The 17,465-nt window shown below is 37.4% G+C and overlaps 1 protein-coding gene across 1 annotated transcript in view; it reads right to left on the bottom strand.

Annotated features, from left to right (window-relative positions):
• Positions 1-492: 492 nt before the first annotated feature.
• The window catches only part of Ccdc148 (coiled-coil domain containing 148), a 301,529-nt gene continuing 284,556 nt past the window's right edge, over positions 493-17,465 (bottom strand). The window contains exons 14-16 of the mRNA XM_070022789.1: positions 8,947-9,064; positions 5,509-5,649; positions 493-702 (exon numbers count right to left, since the gene is read on the bottom strand). Coding sequence (XP_069878890.1) covers positions 556-702; positions 5,509-5,649; positions 8,947-9,064 — 406 coding nt within the window. The 3' untranslated portion in view covers positions 493-555. The remainder of the gene's footprint in view (positions 703-5,508; positions 5,650-8,946; positions 9,065-17,465) is intronic.

Here is a 17,465-nt window from a genome sequence, read left to right as displayed (position 1 = left end):
GCTATTTCTAATTCCCAATTTATTATTAAGGGCTAATTTACAAAATGGAATTGTTTTGATGATTGGTTTGCAGTAAACATTGTGTACCAAATTGGTTTCTAAATTTAGAGAAAGATTGATTCTCCTCTTATAATAATCAAGAAATAATAGAGGTATTAATGTTAATGAAGCTTCCATAATCAAAAAGCCAAATTCTGAAAAAAACAAGCAGAAATTAATATTAACAGGTGGAAGCTACATAATTTATAATTCTTACAAAAGCTTGTTTTGAGATCTTTTTATGTGATAATCTTAAGAATGTAGTTTATTAAATGAAAAGATACATACCAAAATGTGCCATACTTTGGTGAATTTGGTAATATTAAATATAAGGTAAAGATATAGAAGATAGTGCATAAAATTCTAAAAGCATAAAAAAAGAAAAAGCTGTTTTAATAGATGCTATGATTTCTATATCTGCTTTTAAAATCTTTGAAAATGGTAACTATTATTATCCACATAAATGTTCTCAAAGAAAAAATAATGTTCCCATATAATAAGATTTGAGTACGTGCTCTAGATTTTAAATACAGTAGACTCCATGTCCTTTCTTGGAGGTTTCTGAGGGCTGATTTTTGGTAATACTTCCTTGGCATACAATGCTTTATGAAGTCCCGCCTCTCGAAGTGCTAACTCAAAACGAAGTCTAGGGTCCGAGATTATCTGTAGAAATAAAATGCAACTTCAATAAATAACTCACTGAACTAAAGTAAATCTTATCATTTAGCTTTATATTTTCCCAAATAACATACATTTTGTAAGTTAAATGACAATACATTTTATGAGTACTGTAATTACAATTCTGATCATTTTTTATTAATAGGTTTTTTTATTGTGAAAATACCATACAGAGGGGTTATAATTACATGAGCAAGGTAATGAGTACATTTCTTATCAAGCATTGTTGCCTCCTCCTTTGTTTCCCCTTACCATCCCTGGCCTCCCATCTATCTCCCCCACCCCTGTTTCTGATCATGTTTTACTAGAAATGCCCAAGCACTTATGACATTATCACTTTTTAGGATGTTACTTGTTTCCAACACAGGTTGTAAGAATATTGTATATTAGATTAGTCAAAATACAATACAGTAAATGATGAAATGATGAAATAAAATAAATTTTTATTCAATACTGTCATTGATTATTGATGACTAGAATGATAACATATAGGTAATTATTGATTAAAATTAATCTATTTTAATAAATAAATTAACCTGTGCATGGCTTTAAACAGACATTTTAACTTCTCCATCATCGAACAATATGCAAATCAAGTTTACTTAAAAAACAAGATCAATGGAATCTTCTTCAAGACTGGATTTCTATTTCAAATAGAAGTAGAAAATGCCTCCATCAATCTGAACTAAGTGGGAGTAGACAGATGAGTAGATCAATTCTTGTTTTCATTTATAGCAAATTGGGCCTGATTCTTCTCTCTCCTATGAATAAGAAATGTCAACAGACACTGTTTGTCATGATAAGAACGTGGTCACATATGGATTTCACCTAATGAGGCATTTTACCTGGATTTGAATCCCCCTAAATGAATGGGGGTAATAAGATACATAGATAAACTGCAGTTTGTGGCAACATGTGCCTGATGCTATATGGATTGTGAAACATGGAGGTACATTGGCTCTAGTTTCAGTTAAGAAGGAATCCAGCTCATGTTAAAGTCCAATTTAGTCTTCTATAAAGCAGAAGGGAAGAAAGAGAGATTGGACCAGAAAGGAAGTCACACACAAACTTAGAAGTGGATCAATTCTGGGAACAGGGTAAGTTTGGGCAGAACACTGAGTGCCATTGGAGCACACTGGGAGAGCAGGTGATTCTCAGACTTGGATTTGAGTTCAGAAGGCTTGAGGACATACCATAAATGTGAAGAAGCTAGTGGAGGGAAGGGGTTATGCCATCACAGTAGTTGATTAGGAAGATGGATGCTAAGTTCAGAAGAAATTAAGGTGGCAAGAGAAAGTGGTTAGGAATCAAGTGGGAATGTCTGGACATGAAGAAACAAATGCTTGAACTTGGTAGCAAAGAAGAGCTGTTAGAAATACTGAAAGAAAGAATCAATAGAACTTGGCAACCTATCAGATACAAGGGCGAGATGAGCCTGAGTTGAAGAACAGTACAGAAATTTGCATCTGAGCCATCAACCGAGCTGACCTATACATCTCATCTGTCTCACTACAGACTCTTCCTTCATTCTTACACACTCCCAGTGATTTGTGTTTGATTTATACGTTATCTCCTCCCCAGGTTTCAGCTCTCTTCAGCTCCTGAGTGCTATAATTTTCTTCTATTATTTATTCTATTTTTGAATACAAAGTATTCCTCAATTGTGGTTCCAGAGGTTGCTCATCAGTTTCTTACAAATATCTACTAGACACTTTTACTCTAAATATGATGTGAGCATAACAAATTATCCTTCTGTCCAAGTTGTTTTCCTAATGTTTTCTTAGGTGGTTAATGGAAGTACCACATAGCAACTATAACTCACTGAATTACTACTTGGTTCAGGCAATATTCTAGACAGTTGCGATTTATTATTTCTAATCCTCCCAGGGACCTTGAAAATTAATTATTTTATAGAAGAAGTAAACAAATATTAAGACATTAATAGCTTACACAAATGCATTCAGACAATAAATAGTGGGTGTGAACCATAATCCCAATGCAGGCTCTTCCCAATACTAATTTCTATCTAGGTTGGGTCCAGCAAGTGATCAGCAACTTTCTCAGCCAGAGGCATTTATGACCCCTTTGACACCACTTCTACAAGGCTTCTGTCATCTTCCTACCATCCTGTTAAAAGAACACTTTAAAAAAAACACAAGAGTTGCAACTAAAGAAGTGAAAGCAAAAGAGTTATCTCAGCAAGACAAAATTTACTACTTTGCAAAAGGGCCCACTATCCGCCAAAAATCTGGCAAGCAAGCACACACAGCAGGCCAGGCTGCTCCCTCTTGATTCTTAATACAACAGGCCCCACCCCTCTGCTTGTATTGGTTGAGCTCAAAATTGCTAGTTTAAAGGGGTTAAGCTATATTAGCATAAGGTGACCATTAAAAGACTTTGAAATAAGAATAACACTACCCAGCCTATCTCAAAACCTAGGGTATATCTTCTTTGTGTCTTAATTCCATCTTGAAACAACCAGTTAAGACAAAACCTTACATTTAAACAAATCCTTCCTTATCCCAAAGCAGTTCCTCTTTCCCTTTCTTTTCTTTCTCTATGTCTCTCTGTCTCTCTTCCTTCTTCCTTCCTTCCTTCCTTCCCTTTCTTTCTTTCCTTTTCTTCCTTCCCTTTCTTTCTTTCCTTCCCTTTCTTTTCTCTTTCTTTCTTCTTTCTTTTCTTTCTTTCTTTCTTTCTTTCTTTCTTTCTTTCTTTCCTTCTTTCCTTCTTTCTTTCTTTCTTTCTTTCTTTCTTTCTTTCTTTCTTTCTTTCGTCAGTCTTGGGGCCTGAACTCTGGCCCTGGGCACTGTTCCTCAGCTCTTCAGCTCAAAGCTAATGCTCTGCCACTTGAGCCACAGAGCCACTTCCAGCTTTTTCTGCTGATACGGTGCTGAGGAAATGAACCCAGGGCCTCATGCATGCAAGGCAAGCACTCTACCACTGATCCACCTTCCCAGCCCTTCTTTCTCTTCCTTAACTTGATGATATTGTCTTAGAATAATCAACAAGAACCAAGCCATCAGCTCAAAGCAGGAACTTTCAAGCAAAGTACTTTGATAGAAAAGATGGCTTTTTTCCCTCAATCTTCACCAAATTTCCACTCAGGACACACAGCTAAAGCATAAATCTAACTATATAATATATAATAGCTGACTATATATTATCCTTGCTTTAAAGTCTCATGCCAGATTACAGGAAGAAGGCCACATGCCTACATAGCAGAATTGACTGTGTTTTCAAACTCTCAGGTCTCAGCATTTGTCATCTATTCCTCCTCATGGACTCACTGCAAGGGCCCCATCCCACCCTCTTCAACTGGTAAAATCCTAATTTACTTAGCCACTGAGATTTTTGACTTCGATTCTTGCAGGCCCTATCTGTCTTCCCTACTTGGGCCTCTTGTACCTGGACATATCACATCCTTATAAGAATGTCTCTCCTTATGTATGCTCAATCTATTTTTAGCTTGTTTTATTTTATTTTTTGATTAAAATTCATCTTTAGTAAATTCATCTACCTGAAATCTTGGATAAATGTAGAGCTTGGAAGCTCCATTGCTGATCTATTCTCTAATCTTCCTATCAGGGACAAGCATTCATCTCTTCCCCTTGCCACAATGGCTCTGAGATCCCCGTTGAAGAGTTGATCTCATCCTCGTGACATACTCCCTTGTGTGTGATTTTCTCTTCTAAGCTCCCTTTTCTGTCAGGACTAGTCTATCTTGTTTTGGCTGTAGCCCTATCTATATCTTATACAAAGCAGGATCAAGTGTACATTCCAGAAATATTTGTTCAACTAGGAAATGAACATGTGTAACTTTTTGTTCTTTATCAAACTATCCAGTGCATAGTAGAGAGACCAAAGATTCAGTAAACAACAGAAAACTGCAATTTTCTCATTTTAAAATAAGTATGTAGCTTCTCAGCCTTGATTTGTAAGCTACTAATTTTGCCCTAAATTTCAGAAATATCAATTCATTCTTACATCCTTCCATCAACCATCTATCTCTTCATTCTATCCACTTAAGAGATCTTTTTCATATCCCATCTTAGTTCCAGGTACTGTGACTCCTAGGTTTCTAAAATGATTAAATAATCCTCCAGTGGTTTTCCCCAGGAAATGTTATATTTTACCACCATTCCCATGCATTATCTTCTATTCATTCTCATTTCTAAATGCTTTGCCTCCTCAGCATCAGAAGTTGATTTTTTATTTTTTATTTTATTTTTTTCCCATTGTGGGACCTGAACTCTGGGCCTGGGCGCAGTCCTTCAGCTTTTCAGCTCAAGGCTAGTGTTCTACCACTTGAGCCACAGTGCCACTTCCAGCTTTTTCTGCTTATGTGGTGCTGAGGAATCGAACCCAGGGCCTCTCATGCATGCAAGGCAAGCACTCTATCACTGAGCCACCTCCCCAGCCCCAGAAGTTGATTTTTAACAGGATTCATGTCACAAATTTAAATATAAATTCTTAAAACTACAGAGAAATATTCAGTCTATAAAAATATTAACACATTTTTAATACAACTTTATAAAGTTCATTCTTATTGAAAAAATAATTTTCAATGGTGGATTTGAAACCATTTAATTCCATCATCACCCATTGCCCATTTTATAAGCTTAAGAAATATGCAGTCATTATGTGCTATTGCGAAGGAAGTCAAAATCATGCTACTGCGTGCTATTTTTAAAGGTAAATATTGAAAATAATTTGTTACCCAACACACACTTCCATAGCTCTTCCTACCCCCATCATTACTTTTGCATCTATCATATTAATTCCCATAATTACCTGCTGCTCATTGTATGTGTTCAACGTGAAGAGTGGCTTTTGAAGAGTAAATTCTTCATCAGTGTCACTATCTATCCTTGCTCTCCATGCCATTGTATCTGACATCATCCTAACAGGATCAAATTGGGCAACAACAGCAACCTAAAAAAGGCAATGTACAACCACTGTGAGCAAGGTACAAGCTAACTAGGTCTAGAAAACAATATAAATATTAATGACCACTAAACAAATTTTATTGAAGATACAACCTAAGTGACAAGAGCAGAAACAATATTAAAACCAGGTCAGTTCTACACAATTACAAAGGAGTTAAAACATATATCAAACAAAATATAAAAGACCAGGTTGTTGTAATTATTTGCTAATAATTAGGGCTTGCTCAAAGACCTGGGTTTGATCCTAAGCACTGAAAATTTTAAAAAAATGTTATTTGTTAATAATTTAAGTAGTCACAACTATGATTGTTAAAAATTTCTCGTAAGTTTCATAAGGAACTTATTTTTTGTCCATTTTGAGGCTTGAACTCAGGGACTAACTGCTGTCCCTGAACTTTATTTCCTTAAGCCTAGTGCTCCACCACTGAGCCACAGAATCACTTCTAGTTTTCTCATGATTAATTGGAGATAAGAGTCTCACAAATTTTCCTGTCCAGCCTGGCTTTGAACTGTGATCCTCAGATCTCAGCCTCTTGAGTTGCTAGGATACAGGCAGGAGCTACGAGCAGCATCTGCCGTAGAGAATCTTGTACAGAAGTTTCACATCTTGAATGGGATCGAAAGTTTTTTTTAAAAAAATACTTTTTAAATTAAATTAAATTTTTTAACCTGCTCACAATCTAGGCTATGACAACAATCCCATGAAAGCTTCTTGAAGTTTTAATAAATCTTGAGCATATCACTCATAGTAAAGCCAAATGTGTTGTGAGTGCTGAAGATGGATAAATGTCTATTGTATCAGGCAATTAGATTTCTTTTTTATATAAGTTTTTTATTGTGAAAATACTGTACAGAGGGGTTACAGTTACATGAGCAAGATAATGAGTTCTTTTCTTATCAAGCATTGTTGCCTCCTCCTTTGTTTTTCCCCTACCATCCCTTCCCTCCCACCTCCACAATTACACTCCCCCGCTTAAATTGAAAGTTCATTTTTCAACATAGTGCCTTGTACATCTCATTGTTACAATGGGTCAAACTGTATCCCTATTTAAACATTTTGTTTTTTCCCTTCCCCTTCCCAAATTTGACCGACATCAAATGCAGTGAAAACAGGGGTTATACTGTGGGGGAGGAACATACAAAGCAACAAAAAAAACACATGGTACCTTAAGAATACATTAGGAAAAACTACCTGTGTCCCTATCTTGGGGTTTGTTTTGCTTAACTTTATTTTATCTGGTCATCTGTACATAGCTTTTGACCTTTTCTACTTGTCCCAGACATATACTAGTTATTGCAAATAAGGGAAACCATGGGACCTATGTTTCTTTGGGCCTGGCTTACTTCACTTAATATAATTTTTTCCAAGTCTTTCCATTTCCTAACAAATGGGGCAATGTCATTCTTTCTGATGGAGGCATAGAATTCCATTGTGTATATATACCACATTTTCTTGATCCATTCATCTACTGAGGGGCATCGGGGTTGGTTCCATATCTTAGCTATAGTAAATAATGCTACAATAAACCAAGTTGTGCTGGTAGCTTTAGTATGGTCTTGTTTGTGATCATTTGGGTAAATGCCCAAAAGTGGGATTGCTGGGTCATAGGGGAGCTCTATGTGGAGTCTTTTGAGGAACCTCCATACAGGCAATTAGATTTCTAAGGACTATTATAAACCATTTTTCCAAAACTGCACAGTCATTTTAACACCAATTTCCTTATTCTGTATGATAATTCAAATCTGCATCTTAAAATGAAAAGAAACTATTAATTTTGTAAATTATATGCGGCATTTGCAACACCTGTCTGTTAATTCTACAAGAATTACTGTGACATAAATGGCATTTTTAATGCCATTTAGAAACTGTAATAAAATAACTGGAAGGTAAACCTACCATAATCATTGTAGGTTTCCTGGATAAAGTATCTTAGATTATAATTCTAAACACTGATTACAGATAATGAGTTCTGATATTTTTTCAAAGGACTTATAGATGGAAGAGAGTTTGTCCTAATTATTATAAAATAATTATACACCATGGTCTTTTATATTTTGTTTTGAGTAATAGCAAAGTGATATTTTGAACAAAAATGTGTCAGCCATTTTATCCCCTAAAGGCTGAGGTATGAATTACTTGTTAGTGATTGAGTAATTTGAATTTTGCCAGATCTAGAGTAACCAGAATCCTTATGCTTTGAATTTATGTCTATAATCTAATTTCTTGAAGACGACAATGATTAATGAGTTGTTTGTGTTCAGATTGTGTACTCTCACTTAACTAGACCATCTTGTTTTCAATCCCATCTCACATTTAGCAGCTGTGTGACTCCTCAGTTCCCTCTTCTATAAAAATGGGGCTGTTAATAGCTGTTACATTATAGAGTTACTCTCAAGATTAAGCCAAGTGACACCTAAGAGTGTTTAGAAGAACATGTTACACTTAGTAAATATCGACTTGAACCTGCATTATTACAAACCCATAAAGCAAGTACTATTATCATTATTCTTCACATTTTTCAAATGAGGAAATTGGGTCAAGGGAGGTGAACCAAATGACTTAACTTGACTCTGCTAGTGAATAGCCGACTTTTGAAGGTCAGTTTCTCACTATGTTGCTATTTGACCCTCATGCACATGGATGAGAAGACAGACAGCTGTTTCCTATGGCTAAGATTTTGGAGTTGGCAGCATCAACCACTCACTTTGGGTTCAGAGTTCTAAAAAAATTACCAGTAGAACAATTTCATCACATTTCCCAAATTCTTAAATTGCCATCTACTATTTACTTTTATCTACTTTGCCAACATCTATTAGGCAAGGTAGTAGGAGTTTGTGTTTCTTCACACACAAAAAAATATTTTAAGTACTTTTTAATGTGTTTGTTAATGGTGGGATGATTTCCAAACTGAGATTCCTCCTCCAAAGTTGGTTATCTTGTTCTACCACATTCTTTTTGCTAACAATAAAGTCCTTTGAGTAGATGAAAGGCTCACCTTGCAAATGGATGCTGTTCAGCTCATAATCTAGGGTAATATGGGTACATTTAAATCTTGACAGCTTTTTTTTTTTGAGGCACTAAACAAGTTTTTTGTTGTTGTTGTTGTTGGTTTTTAATAAACAGAGAAACTGAAAACGGTCCACTACAAATCTAACCCTTCCCATGAGGATGTTATTTTTATAACAGATTCAGTGAGCTAAACCACAGTTTGTTCTTAATAACAATGTTCCTTAAGAGTACATTAAAGAGAAATAAATAGACCTCCCAGGAAAGTTTCCACACCTGCTTCCGAAGGGCTTCCAGTCTCCTCTCTCTCTCCTCTTCCTCGTGTGCTTCTTGAAGGGCCACTTCCTTTTTTTCCATTAAATGCCTCTCCAACAATTCTTGTCTATATTTAACCCTTTTTGAAAAAGAGCACACAGGTGAGTTGAGTGAGCAGGATAATGACTGTGGGGAGTAAAGGGACAGGAGAGGGGTGGGTTCAGGGCAAGATGACACCCACAGGTGGCCTGGTTCTCCTACTTCGGTTTTACTTGTCTTTGATTTCCCATATCCAAACAGTGAAAGGCAAGTGTGTGCAATTTACAGTGATTTTATTAACAACCAGAGGAATACAGTGAGGCCTGGGGTAAAACCTAGTTCATCTCATTCCTCATGGAAGATTCTTTATACTTTTAAGCCCTGGCTGCCACAGCTGCAACTAATCTGCTGGCAATGACCAGCCCACCCCTGAGTCACTGCAGCAGTCTTTTGAGGACAAGTTTTAACATAATTTGTGTAGTTTTATAAAGGTTGCCTTCCTGATTAACATATAAACATTTTTTAAGAAGCAAAGGAAAAGAAATGACAATAATAATATGCCAGTATTATTTTGCTTACTAAAATTTGAAATATATATAAATAAAAATAAATGTATATATTCACTCATAATGTCAGGAGTCTATTTTCTGAGTGGGTGTGTGCTAAGAAACTTCAAAAATTACACTTTGACATCTGTAGATGGCAGCATAAACATGACTTTCCTTTCTCATTAGATTTGCATCCCCCTTAAAATAATCAGATATTGACCCAGACACATTTAAATAGCACTTAAATAACAGATTGGCCATTCTGTCATCTGTTTTAGAACAGCCTCGATTGCTGTCTTCTAACACTTTTCATCTCTTCAGTTATGGAGATGTGATACACCTTTTCAAAAAAGTAAGCTCCTGAGTTCTCTTCTATCTTCTACCATTATCAGTTTAAATTTAGCGTTCTCTATACATCAGTGACAAATGTCTTTTAGACCACACATTCATATTTTCAACAAAGGTACCTTCTCCAGATCCTTCATGTTCAGAAGCTTCACTATACATCAGGCCTATGCTAAGTGCTTTGTTTTTTGTTTATTTTTTCTGAATATTTTTATTATCTTTAAGTAGTTGTATAAAGGAGTTGCCACTCACCAATGCAGTTCATGAACACAGTATACCTTGATGGATGTCACACACCTACCTCTCCCCTTTCCTCCCCTCCCCTTATTTTAATTTTAGGTTATATATTGCTTTTTTTGCCATTTAACAAAGCAGTTTATGTGTATAATGATCTGTGTCACCATTTTAATATCTTCGACCCCCTTTGACCCACCCCTTCCCTTATATTTCTCAATTTTGTGGTGTATAAAATGAATTCTTGCCTGCATTTTCCTGCCTTCCCCCTTCATTCTTCTTCCCTTCTCCTCTTGTCTTCACCCTTTCCTCTTGCAAGTGCCCATTTCCTGGTACTTATTTTGTTTATTTTTGTTTGCTTAGAATTCACAACAACTATATATTGAAGTACTCTTTTTTTATCCTATTTGAAGATCTCGCTTTGCCCCTTTGGAAACAAAACAAGTGATATAACATGTCCAAAGTCTTATATTCAGTGAGTGACAGCATCAAAAATCAAATCCAAGATGACAGATCTCAGAGTCCAAGACTACTACTCACTATCAGACCCCCTTCCAGCACTGTCCTTTCCCCTTGATCTCTCTTCAACCCTTCTAAATAATAATCTCTCTTTTCTCTTAAATACCTACTATGTATTAAACCCTTGGCCAGATAATTTGGGCACATTACCAAGAAGCTTACAAATGTCTTTTGGGCAGAGAAGGCAAGTGTGAGGTTGATATATGAGACCCCAGTTACCAAAGGTCACAGGGAGAGGAAAGGTTCTGTGTGGCAAGAGCAGCATCCAGGATACACATGGGCAGGGAGGTACAGGGAAGCACTGGTGGGCTGAGCCCAACAGTCATATTTTAAGAAATATGGGGTATTTTAAGTATGTATGGGAAGGAATACTCTTTGCAAACTGGTAGCTTGGGAGGCTGGCATTGGAGGAGAAGCACATGGAGGGAAAAGAAGGGAAACAGGAACACAAATCTAGCATGGAATTTAGAAGGAAAACCCCAGCTTCCTTTGGGGATCATGGCCATCTTCTAGTTTATCTCCAATAGTATGAGTCAAACCAGTCAAGAAGAGTGGATTAAAAGACCCAACAGTCCAGAACTCTCCCTCTCTCCCATGCTTCCGTGTCACAGGAAGCTCTATTTCTCATTTTCTCCAGTATCACCAAGGCATGACACAACCTCTCTAATGAAGTTCTACTCAATTTAAGCACTGAGTACAAGCTAAGTGAACTACTGTGAAGGTTCAATTAAAAGATACCCTGGGACTTGGCAATTACCATATGCTAATTCTTGGAACCTTTGGAAAGTTTCTCTTCCTGTGGGATATATAGGTTGCTTTGTCTGCAACAAAGTTTTTCCCTTCTCTGCTTTGTGGGAAAGTAATAGCTGTTCCTGCCAGGGGAGCTTGACAGTGAGGAAGAAACTGCGAGCGAGATTACATGCACTAGTGTCATAGAGAAGCGTAACTCACATCTACTGTGAAGCTCATTTAACAGTTATTTACTAAGCTAGTCGCCAGTCATGAGTTAAACACTGTACAAGGCACTTGCAACACAATGATCACTATGGAGGTCTATGCTGGGAGAACCGACAATCTAATCCTAAGAGTAAAAAAAAAAAAAAAACAAAGGCAATTATAATTGTTCAGGTTGTCTATTCTCTGATAAGACAATAGGGTAGAGGCTTTTGGAGAGTGCCTTTGCTAGAATTGAGAGCATTTGAATTTGAGACCCAATAAAGGAGCAAAAATTCACCTAGGGAAAGAAAAGATAGGGGTTGTAGGCATGGCCCAGTTGGTAGAGCACCAGCCAATGTCAGGTGCTGAATTTGAGTCCCAGTCTCAAATCTAAAAAAAGAAAAGAAAGAAAAGATTTAAAAAATATGCCAGGAAGAAGAAAAAAATAACATGTGCAAGTCTAAAGCGTGGTGTGCTTGAAAAACTAGAGAAGAGTCAGAAAGACCAAGTACAAACAATGCAAGGTTGATAGGTGCCAAGAACTCAGGATGAAGTGTAAAGATGGGATCAGGTCATGGAGACTCTGAAAATGTGAGAGTTATTAATCAGAGAAATACAATGATCCAAATAAATTTCTCTGCAATATAGAAGATGGGCAGAGCAATTCAGATAGAAGCTGATTGTTTTCTGACCTACGGCAGGGGGGAAATTGCTAGGAGGTCAGAGAAGATGAGAATTTAAAAGATACAGAGGAAATAAAATAAATAGAAAAGGTTAGTTTATCTCACAGGGAGGGAAAGAGAGACAGAAAGAATATGAGGTTTCTGTCTGGCAGAGTAAACAATGGTGTCTTTCTAAGGCTGGAAACCTAAAAGAGGGACAGGCAAATGAAGAATAAAGGTTCAGTTTGGACACAGAACTACCTTCTGATAGCTCAGCTGGAGAAATGGAGAGGACTGTCATCCAAAGCATGGAATTGAAGCCACCCCCAAGAGCACATGGTGTATCCAGGATGAGAATGTAAAGTTAGAAGACAAGTAGGCCCAGGACTGATTTCCAAGGAAATAATACCAAATGAAGGGACACAAGAAAACTCCTTAGGAAAATGAGGTGTTATAAATGACCCCAAAGTTCTAAAGAATTGTTGAGCATTTCTGTATGCACCACACTCTTAAGAAGCGAGTACATAATTGCAAGTGATTTAAAAACACCTTTAAGTGTAATAACAGGACATGGTTGGTGATCTTGGCAAGAGCAGCCAGTAGAGAGATAGCTGAAGAACTAGTGGCATAAGGCAGTAAGAGATGCAGCAGAGACTCAGGGTAGACCTGGAGGAAGCACAAGATTGGCCACAGAGGAATAAAAGTTAATCTGATGACCTTAAAGACCTGCATAAGAAAATTTAAGGACAAAGGTCGCACATCCATTCTTTATTTTTACAGATGCTGTGGCTGAAACTCAACCTCATTTTAAAAGGAGAAAGTCTTAGTCCTTCTTCTTCTACTCTAGCTAGAAAAAAAATTCTTTGCCTAAAGAGAAGTGATGCAGAAAAGCTCTTGGGAGAAGGCCAAACACTCACATATTCATGGGGAAAGAAAATAGCAACATAGTAAAGTCAATCATTTGGAAATTTTTTCCACATAAATACTTTTAGCCATTTGAGGTAGCAGATTTTCTCCAAATTAAACTGTTGCTATGAAAGTCAATGTCAGGAAGTGGCTAAACTCAATAGTTTTTAAGTTGTGCTCTGAATTCCCAAATAGGAACCTTGCATTCATTTCTCAGGCTATTTTACGCTCCCTGAGTCTACAAAGGTGAAAGCACTGCAGAAGAGACAGTTTCCACTTCTCTTGGGGGGAGGAAAAGCATCATATTGTTCAAAAGCAACAGCTGCTGTTGAATTGGGCACAGCATTAACAATAACCTGAATAGGAGTTTATTTAAACCTCCAGGCCTGAATATAGTTGAAGGGACAGTAAGCTTTCATGCAGAAATGGAGAGTTGATATCTCATCCGGGAGACTTTTTATGTGCTCACTATGCTCTAAGAAGTGGGTCCACAAATGCAGGTGGTTTGAAAAACACCTTGAGCTGCAGTAACAGCCTCTACTAGCTTCAATAAAACTTCAGTAAGAAATGAGCAAAGTACACCATTTTGGCTTTCCTGTTATATGGAGTCACAGGTGATTCCAGTCTCAATAGCTATAGCAACCAATGGTGGAAAAGACTCTTCAGTAAGAAATCAGTGGCAAGTTCTACAGTTAAGAAGCAGAAGAAGGAAGGAGAAGGAAGGGGAGGAGGAGGAGGAGGAGGAGGAGGAGGAGGAGGAGGAGGAGGAGGAGGAGGAGGAGGAGGAGGAGGAGGAGGAGGAGGAGGAGGAGGAGGAGGAGGAGGAGGAGGAGGAGGAGGAGGAGGAGGAGGAGGAGGAGGAGGAGGAGGAGGAGGAGGAGGAGGAGGAGGAGGAGGAGGAGGAGGAGGAGGAGGAGGAGGAGGAGGAGGAGGAGGAGGAGGAGGAGATGGAGATTTAAGCAATACATATACAAAAATGTTTTGGGGAAGTGATTAAAGGCACTTTATAAACAAACTTAACACTTAGTGTTTAAGTCACAAACTTCCCTACTGAACAGAAAATCTTTAAACAAGCCCATGCAAGAGGCTTTCCTGCCATAGGGTTTCAGGACTAGGACTGTGGGGGAATGTGTTTCTGCCTGTTGGGAAATCCTTTTATTTATTTATTTTTGGCTCCAATCCACTCAGTAGGTGATTCTTCCCAGCAAGAGAAAGGACTTCTCCATTTTCCACAGGATATTGTGACAAGGAACAATGGGCACCTCAAAACAGAGGTAGGCCAGGTTCCTGCACCTCTCAAACAAAACTGGGGAATGAAGGGAAAATTGCATGAGCAGATGTTCACGATGCACAACATAACCGTCCTGAGTTACCCACAGCCAGGAACACTCCTACACCATGGGGATTCTGGTGAGGACATCTGCAGAGTCCAATTTCTGCAAATAGTAATGTGAATCCTGACACAAGGCTGTGAGATCCTGGTACAGATGGGCGTGGGGCAAGAACAAAGAGGACTCAAAGCACATTTGCAGAACCAGAAACAGATGAATCCCTGCCAGCCCCAAACAGAGACTATTCTTCCAGTTCAGAGCGCCTACTGGCTCCTTTGTGAGGCTCATGGAACCCCATTCTTTCACTGATTGTTAATTCACTAAATTAACACATAGTTATTGAAGCACATAGTTACTAGGTGCCAAGCACAGCTCTAGGTACAATAGTAGGGAAAAACAATAAAAAGGTTACCACCCTGTTAACTTTTATATAATTCCTATTTTTATGTATATTTTTTATTTATTTTATACCTACTTAAATTCATACTCTGGTAAAATGCATAGTTTTTTCTGAACAAATTATTTGAATTGATTATGAAATCTTAAAATAGAGAGTACTGTTGAGATTGTGGTAGATTGTGATGCTGGTTTTCAACTATGACTGTCATTAGAATCACTGAAACGTACAACAATAACAACAATCACCAAAAACAACCTTCAGTTGTCAGAACCCTGGGCCCTACCCTACTAATAACATCACAATCTGATTGTGGGCCCATGCACTGTGTTTGGTGACAAGTGCCCCAGATGAGACAGGTAGCTTTCAGGGAGAACCAAAACTTCATAGCTCGATGGTTCTCAAACACGAGCTTACATCAGTGTCACCTGAAGGATGACACTTCTGGAGCCTCTGATTCCATAGCAGTGGGTAGGGCCCAAAATATCTCCATTTCTAATCCACATGCTGCTGCTGCTGTTGATCTGGGGACACATCAGAGGGCTCTACATGACCATTATTATCAAGACAAAAATTGGTACAAATTACTGTCTAGGCACACTCATTTGTGTTTGACTACTAAACATCACAGTTAACATGCCTCAGGACTGACCCAGCCTAGAAATTCCTGTGTGATGCTGTTGACATTCAATAGCAAAGCATATTTCAACCCTGCCCTTCCCATCCCTGCCCCCAACACTGTGACCCAAACATAGATGAATGTCAGGTTCCCTGCCTTTTTAGGCTTGACTTAGAGCAGGTGATGGACAGCTGTAACAATGAGCCACTTTCCTTCTGATGGACAAACCACTGAGAATCTTGATGACAGTTGAGAACCTCAGGCTTCTGGCTCATATTTAGAGTCTATTCAGAAAAATCAAAGAGGAGGTAACTCGAGGCATCTCGGCCTTATAAAGAACTATGAGCCACTTTCTTTGGTAATAGTTTTTGCAGCCATGAGGTGGTAGATATATTTTATTACACTGGAAGCAAAAACCCATAAATGGGAGTGAAGTATATTGTTTATTGTTGTTGGTTACAGTCAGTTCCAAGCCTACTGCCCAAGTTCACCTGAGATGGAAGTACAGAGATATAAAAGTGCAGAGACTATGTACCAAAAATGTGAGAGTCCAGAACTGAAAAGCAGAATTATTCCTAACTCTTTCTACTTGCTATCTGACTTGCCTAGACTATTCATTGTCAACATTTCACGTGTGAGATAGGCAATGCAAGGTGTTTTATCTATACACATTTAACTATTATCCACAAATAAAAAATAATAATAATAAGTAACCAAAACCTAATTTTAATCATCACACACCAGCAGCTCTAAACTCTGTTAATGATAAATGCTCCAACCTCTAGATGACACTCCCCACCTGCCTCCGCTTTTGATTGGTCCTTTCAATAGTTTTCAGAATTGGGAAGCACAGTTTCTTGAAGATGACACTACTCTATTGTAATTCCTGGAAATAGAGAGTACCTGTGGAGAAGAGGCTACATTGTCTTTAGTCCCTAGTGACAATTCTAGAAAAGTTTATTCATTTACTTCATGTATTTATTTGCCATTAGGATTCTCTTGGGAACTATCTACCTATTTTCTCATTGGATTCTTCTGTTGTTTAAATTTTGAGCGCTCTATATAGTCTAGATATTCAGCTTCTGTTCAATAAGTCGATTACAAAGATTTTTCTCCCATCCTATGGATTGTTTCTTCATTTAGATAATTATTATCTATGATGGAAGGTTTTAACTCTGATGCAACCCACTGAATCCATCTGCTCCTGGGCTTTTCTTACTTGAGAGATTGCTTTAATATCATTGTTCATCATTGATCTATTTATGTGGTTTTTATCCTCTTGGTTAAATTTTGGTAGGTCTTATGTGTCTATAAATTTATTCATTTCTTCTAAATGTTCCAATCTACTAGAATGTAAGTTTTCTAAGTATTAATCATCTTCTGAATTTCATTGTCATTTGTTATGATTACCCCTCTTTCATCTCTATTCTTAGTAATGTGGGTCCTCCCCTTTCTTTTGGCTAGTTTGCCTAAGTTTGTGAATCTTCCTTACCTTTTCAAAGAACAAACTCTTTATTTTATTATTTTTATTGTTTAAATCAACTCTGTCAAGATCTCTTTTTTTGTCTTTTCTTTTTTGGTACTGGGAATGAAACCTAAGACATTGCAGTTGGTAGGCAAGAACTTTGCCATTGAGCTATATCCTAGCCCTGTCAAGAACTTTATTAGTTCTTTCTGCTAATAATTTCAGGTTTGGTTTAATCTAATGGTACACATTATATTTGGGTTTTTATGAGTTTTGAATACAGGAACTCATACTATAAACTTCTTTACACTGCCTCTTCTTAGTCCAAAAAGCTCTGGTAATTTGTGTGTTCATATGCACTTGATTTTTAGGAATTTTTATTCTGCCTCCCTTATTGTTTCAATGACTTATTAACAATCCAAAACTGTACTGTTTATTTTCTACATGTTTGAATATTTTATGTAATTTCTTTTCCTGTTGATTTCTAGTTTCATCATGTCTGGTAAAATGCAGGAGGTTATTTAAATTTTCTTGTTAAA

This window comes from Dipodomys merriami, unplaced genomic scaffold (assembly GCF_024711535.1).
Source record: "Dipodomys merriami isolate MVZ:Mamm:240054 unplaced genomic scaffold, mDipMer1.0.p SCAF_1, whole genome shotgun sequence".
Taxonomy (NCBI): Eukaryota; Metazoa; Chordata; class Mammalia; order Rodentia; family Heteromyidae; genus Dipodomys; species Dipodomys merriami.
This window is presented reverse-complemented; position numbering and strand designations above follow the sequence as displayed.